Here is a 6,000-nt window from a genome sequence, read left to right as displayed (position 1 = left end):
GCGCCTGGGTGGCTCAGTTGGTTAAGCGTCTGCCTTCGGCTCAGGTCATGATCCCAGGGTCCTGGGATCAAGCCCTGCATCGGGCTCCTTGCTCCGTGGGGAATCTGCTTCACCCTCTGCCTCTGCCTGCCATTCCCCCTGCTTGTGCTCTCTCTGACAAATAAATAAATTAAAAAAAAAAAGTTTTTAAATGACCTATGGAATCCACTAAACTGAAGAGTAAAGAGCAACACAGGAGTAATAAGAAAAGATGGGATTTTTTTTCGCCTAACAACAATCAATGTTCTTTTTATGTGGCATTTAAGTTTGTTTCTGGAACAGGTGAAACTCAGGAAACTGACATTGAGAACGTTCATGACTTATCCAACATCATTTGCTTAGTATATGGTGGGGCCAAGACCCCAATTGCATCTTATAGCTCCAAATCCTGTGTTCATCTCTTTTGCCCAAAGTCTTTTCTCATTAGTCCACCCCTCACTCGTGTACCCTTCTCCTAACAGTTCATGCATGTCTTGGTCTGCTCTGGCCCCTAGACTCTAAAGTCATGGAACATTCAGTGAATACACAGGGGGGTTTAAAATCATCCATCTTAAGTGCAGGGTCTTGAGGGCTGAAGATGATGATGGTGGTGGCAGAAGTGAGCCCTGGGTGGTAGAAATGAAAAGTTGTCCCAGTGGGATCTGTTCTTCACTAAACCAGGAGTCAGCACCTGCAAGTCGATGTTTTGAACTGAAACTGGCCAGCGTGCAAAGCCTAAAGTATTTATTATCTGCCCTTTTCAGAAAGAGTCTGCCAAGTCCTGCCCTAGATGGTAATGGCTGGGAGGGCAGTGCCCGATTATGTTTAATCATCCTTCTGTAACAGTGCCTAGCATGGTGTCTGGCAAATAGTATGTGATCACAAAGTATTTGTTGAATGAAGGGATAAATTATTTGGTCTATTTGAGCACACACTCTCAGTGCAGCCATAAGGAGAAATCAGGTAGAGGAATGACATTCAATGTTTCTATGGAAAACAGAGGCACACCCAATATCTAGAAGGTCAAGGTAGAGACAAGGTGGGTGGGGCTTCTGGAGGCTGAACAGAACTTTAGAGGAGAGAATCCACTTGGAATGCCATGGAGAGCCTGCAGACTTTTCATAGAAAGGAAGCAATCAATGTAGGCCATTCTCATGTTCGTGGAGGGGCCATACCTCTACCTACGTCTATAAAAACAAACTTTCCCAAATAATTAAATTAGAAAAAATATGTTTTACATCACAAAAGGATGACTACCTCCTCATGTGATCACAGGCAGGTCATTCTGTCTCTCCATGCCTCAATTTGAAGACGAGAACAGCACTTAATAGAATTAAAATATTTTATATTTGCATAGAATTGTGGCTTTTCAATGTCCTCACAAAAAAAAAAAGACGTATAAATTTTTATTTCAATAATGTTGGGAGGTAGGTTAGACCACACTGATCTCTTGTTCTGTTTCCCTTCCCACCCTATGTTCCAACGCGCTGGCCAGTGCCCTCCAGCCAGTAGTGCCCTAGGCCAGACCAGGCAGGATGCAGGCGGTCCTGTCGTCTGCCTTTCTCACCCCCAGATCATTATTAAATGTCCTCTGACATCCTGTTCCCCTCTGCACCCATTCTGAGCTAGATGACAATTAATGATAATAGGTTAACAACTAATCCGTACATGAGGCCCTGCCCCCACTATCCTTCTTAGACAACAGACGACAAAAGTCATCAACAAAGAGCTTCTGCAAGAGACCCTGGGCAGTGGCAGCTCCAGAATTTCTCTCTGGGGTCCGCAGGGGTCAGAGGAAGGGGTGAGGGCCCAAAGTGTCTTTCAGCTGCCTCTTGTCACCTACCCCGGCCCCTGCAGACCATGACGCTAAGGGAGAAAAGTTCAGGCACGGTAGCAAGCCGGCGGGGACCAACCGTCCAACCATGCATGCACTGTTATAAAAGCTGCTCCTGGGTTGGAATCCTGCTTCCACATCTTATTAACCCTGTAACCTTTCTCTATGCCTCAACTGCCTCACCTGTAAGACAGAAACAATCATATTACCTGTTTCATGGTATCCTTACAGGAAGAGAGTGAGGTAACATGTGGAAAGTGCTTAGAGTGGCATCTAGCATAAAGGAAGTGCTTAACAAATGCTAGCTTTTATTATTTTTTTCATTCATCATTCAGAAATATTCCTCAAGTGCCCACCAAGTGCAGGTATTGAACTCAGGCATCAAGAAGAAGCAGGCTGAAAGTTCTATTGAGCAAAGGCCGGCTGGATCTCTGAGCATGCTGACAATCGCACTCATCAACACTGCCTTCTGTGCATGCAGCAGGAGGCCCACATCTGGGATGTTAGGGGGACTGCAGGACAAATGTTCCCAACCTCCCCATCCACCTGGTATGGAGGGAGGCCCAGGACATGCTGTGAACACCCCATTTTACTTTGTGAACCCCCTTGGAGATTGCTGCAGCACTGAGTGAACTCCTGGGGAGAACCCTGTAAGCCATGATGAGAAATCTGGATCCTTCTAACACTGCAAAGCTTTAGCTGCTCCCAGAGACTATGAGGGAACTTGGAGGGATCTATATTGGTCAACCAATTCCTCCCATGACCACCCTCCAGCGAAAAGTCAGGTTCTCCTTCCCTGAGGCTGGTGGCACTGCACACACAGCTCCAGCCTGGTGCCGTGTCACCTCATGGGACTGGCGTCACAGTGCTCTGTTACCCGCCCACTCTGCCCTGTCCTGTGGGCGGGCACATTTGTCCCTGTCACCTTGGAATCCTCACTGTGGGCCTGGTGTCTGGTGCTCCATAGTGTTGACTGAATCCACTGAGGGGCAATGAAGCCTTAGATCTTAGGGAAGCAGCTTCTGACTAACAAGGACTCTGAGGTGACCACTCGAAGCACTAAGTCAATGAACAGACAAAACACTCGAAGCTAGCACTTGTCACCTGCAACACCAGTGGCTGGGACTTAGGAGCGGCCAGAGGGAGAACAGGGTGTGCTCATGCGCAGTCAGGATGGTTCTTTCCTATCATGTGTAAACCCCACCCCCTCCTTTTTCACAGTAAAACACTGTCCATCGCACCGTCCAATAGTGGGAGCCACCAGTCTCATGTATTATTTAAATTCAAAGTAATTAAAGTCAAATACAATTTAAATCTCAGTTCCTCGGTGGCACCAGCCACTTTTCAAGTGCTCATGGGGCGTGTGGCTACTGTTTCAGATAATGCAGGCACGGAACACTTCTATAGTAACAGAAACTTCCATTGGGCAGGCTCTCCTGTCTTTCCAAGAAATGTTAACTCAGACAAATAAAATTTCACAGCACTTTCACAATCAATAAAGCTAATACATTGTTCCCTGGACTACCCGAACGTTTCCAGTGTGTTCTCTCAATAGCAGTAAGACATGAGGAGCTACAAGCGCTCCAGTTCTATTCCCACACTGTTTGTTTGTTTGAATTTATGTATCTTCAGAAATAGTATTAACTCTGTTAGAACCTGTCAGTACCTTGGGGTAGTCCCATGTGGCTTGGAGCAGTTTAATGCAGGGGATGGATGGCTCTAGCCCCAGGAGAAGGAGGTTCATCAATCTACCACACGTCTCAGCATCGTTACGGAACATTAATGAGGTTGGATTCGATTTAAAAACGGTCTAAGGCATTATGGATTGGTAACATTCAGCTTCACAGGAACTGGGAATTTCTGAAATATAATCCTCACTCTTTTGCTAATGAGTGTTTTGATATGGGGACTATCATTTAACTTCTGAGTTTCAGTTTCCTGTCCTTAAAATGGGGCTATGACCTACCTACCCCAAGTGCTTGGAGGATTAATGAGTTAATGCTTGCTGAGAACTCTGAGCTCCTTGCATTAAGGTGTGTTGCACATCATTATTTCTATTCATTCTCATGTAGCAGCTGGGAAACATTAGGACTATTATGTTTACTCCTAAAATGCATTTTCTTTCTCAGCATTTTAGCATTACCTATGTTACCCAAACCTTAAATCTGAAAGTAAAACTAGCCCCACAGCAAGACACATTGACGTAGTGGGGGTATTTAGGTAGCTTTTCCTTTCTTTAATACGAGCATACCAGCTTTTCCAGAAGGATGAAGGCGGTAATTGCACTGTAAATTCTCACTGCGTGAGGCTGGTGGTCAATCTTAGCAGATGTGAAAAGAAAGTTATACCACAGCACAATTACACTGTTAACACTTACATGCAATGATATTCCCATATCTGTTCTTCATTCTGTTTTCATCTTTCTTAGCGGAGTCCCATGGTGCGGACTGCCCTTCAAAGAAGCTCTGGAAGAAAGAGAAAAGTGACATAAAGAACTACAATTTGGTGCAGTAAACACAGGATCTTAACGACGGAGGATGTTTTTAAGAAATGTATGGCAAGAGTCAATAAGGGAAAAGGATGTTCACAGGAACGAGAGGATGGATTAAATACCTTGTTTTACTTTTTGTTTTCCTTTAGTTAATACACTACACACACGGATGGGGGCCAGAGAGTGAACCCATAATCTATCATACAATCCATTAAAATGGTGATGTTCACCCTATCTTACTTCAATTTAATACAGAAAAAATTAACATTTCTCTCAATTTCTTAATTATATTACCATTTTTCAATACTCTCTTAAGAGATACAAAGATATCGTTTTTCTTCCCAATTGCTAACTGAAAGAAGGTGATTTTTGGTTGAAACTGTGAAGGTAGGGAAGCTATGACTTCATGCCTTCAAGGCTAAAATCCTGTAATAAATTCTGCCAGAGTTTTCTCTTCATTTTTAATGGAGCTTAGATGTCCATTTATTTAAGGATTTGGCATTATTATGCCCAGGATCTTTAATCTCATGTTATTAGTCAGATACATATTTTTTCTATTCAAGTTATAATGAAAATGTCCTTTGGTATCGGTTGACAGGTGAAAAAAAAAATCTGGGACTTTTATCTCCACTTTAGTTCACATTCCCTTTTATCCTTGTGTAGCCAACATATAAAAGGTAAGGGGAAGGATGGAAGTAAGAAGCAGTTAGTCAAAATGACTTCTTGTCTTTGCCACAGCTACTCTTTTACTTCTTGGTAGCAACTGGGAAAGAAGATGAGAGGAGAAGGAAGTAGACCTAAAGGCAGAGCTGATGAAGAGAGCACCATTCTGATATACTTTAGGGCCAGAGAATGTGGTGTCAGGAACTCACACCCTCAAACATCCCAGGATGGCTTTCCAACCGAAGCTCCTAATTCCTGTCTCTCTTATACTATTTGGCCATCTTGGCCATTTCCAACCATTACCAATATTCAGTGATTAGTCTGTGGTTCAACAGAACCTATTTATTATCTCTTTCTATGGGTCCAGCTCTGGCTCATTAGTTAAGCTGCATGACTACTGCTGTAGGGGTAGGATACACCTGCTCTCAGACCCCACAAGGGAGACTCGCCGCTGGTATACTGCACAGGAGCTGACTATGCCATGGATGGTGCTCAGTTCATTCTAGTGTCTTAGCCACCAGCCTGGAAACTCCCTGAGACTTTTTTTTTTTTTAATTTTATTATGTTATATTAATCACCAAACACTACATCATTAGTTTTTGATGTAGTGTTCCATGATTCATTGTTTGCATATAACACCCAGTGCTCCATTCAATACGTGCCCTCTTTAACATCCATCTCCAGGCTAACCCATCCTCCCACCCCCTCCCCTCTAGAACCGTCAGTTTGTTTCTCAGAGTCCATGGTCTCTCATGGATCGTCTCCCCCTCCGATTTCCCATCGTTCATTTTACCCTTCCTACTATCTTCTTTTTTTAACATATAATGTATTATTTGTTTCAGAGGTACAGGTCTGTGATTCAAAAGTCTTACACAATTCACAGCACTCACCATAGCACATACCCTCCCCAACGTCTATCACCCAGCCACCCCATCCCTGCCACCACCCACCACTCCAGCAACCCTCAGTTTGTTTCCTGAGATTAAGAATTCCT

General features: G+C 43.9%; 1 protein-coding gene across 10 annotated transcripts in view; it reads right to left on the bottom strand.

The window, feature by feature from the left end:
• PTPRM (protein tyrosine phosphatase receptor type M) overlaps window positions 1–6,000 on the bottom strand; it is a 799,041-nt gene that overhangs the window by 96,520 nt on the left and 696,521 nt on the right. For all 10 annotated transcript variants that reach the window (XM_032421158.1, XM_032421157.1, XM_032421160.1 and 7 more), the window contains one exon: window positions 4,230–4,317. In XM_032421158.1, coding sequence (XP_032277049.1) covers window positions 4,230–4,317 — 88 coding nt within the window. The remainder of the gene's footprint in view (window positions 1–4,229; window positions 4,318–6,000) is intronic.

The sequence above is a fragment of the Phoca vitulina genome, unplaced genomic scaffold (genome assembly GCF_004348235.1).
Source record: "Phoca vitulina isolate PV1807 unplaced genomic scaffold, GSC_HSeal_1.0 scaffold24, whole genome shotgun sequence".
In the NCBI taxonomy this organism is placed as follows: domain Eukaryota; kingdom Metazoa; phylum Chordata; class Mammalia; order Carnivora; family Phocidae; genus Phoca; species Phoca vitulina.
The sequence above is the reverse complement of the archived record's forward strand: the minus strand, read 5'-3'. Positions and strand labels throughout refer to the sequence as shown.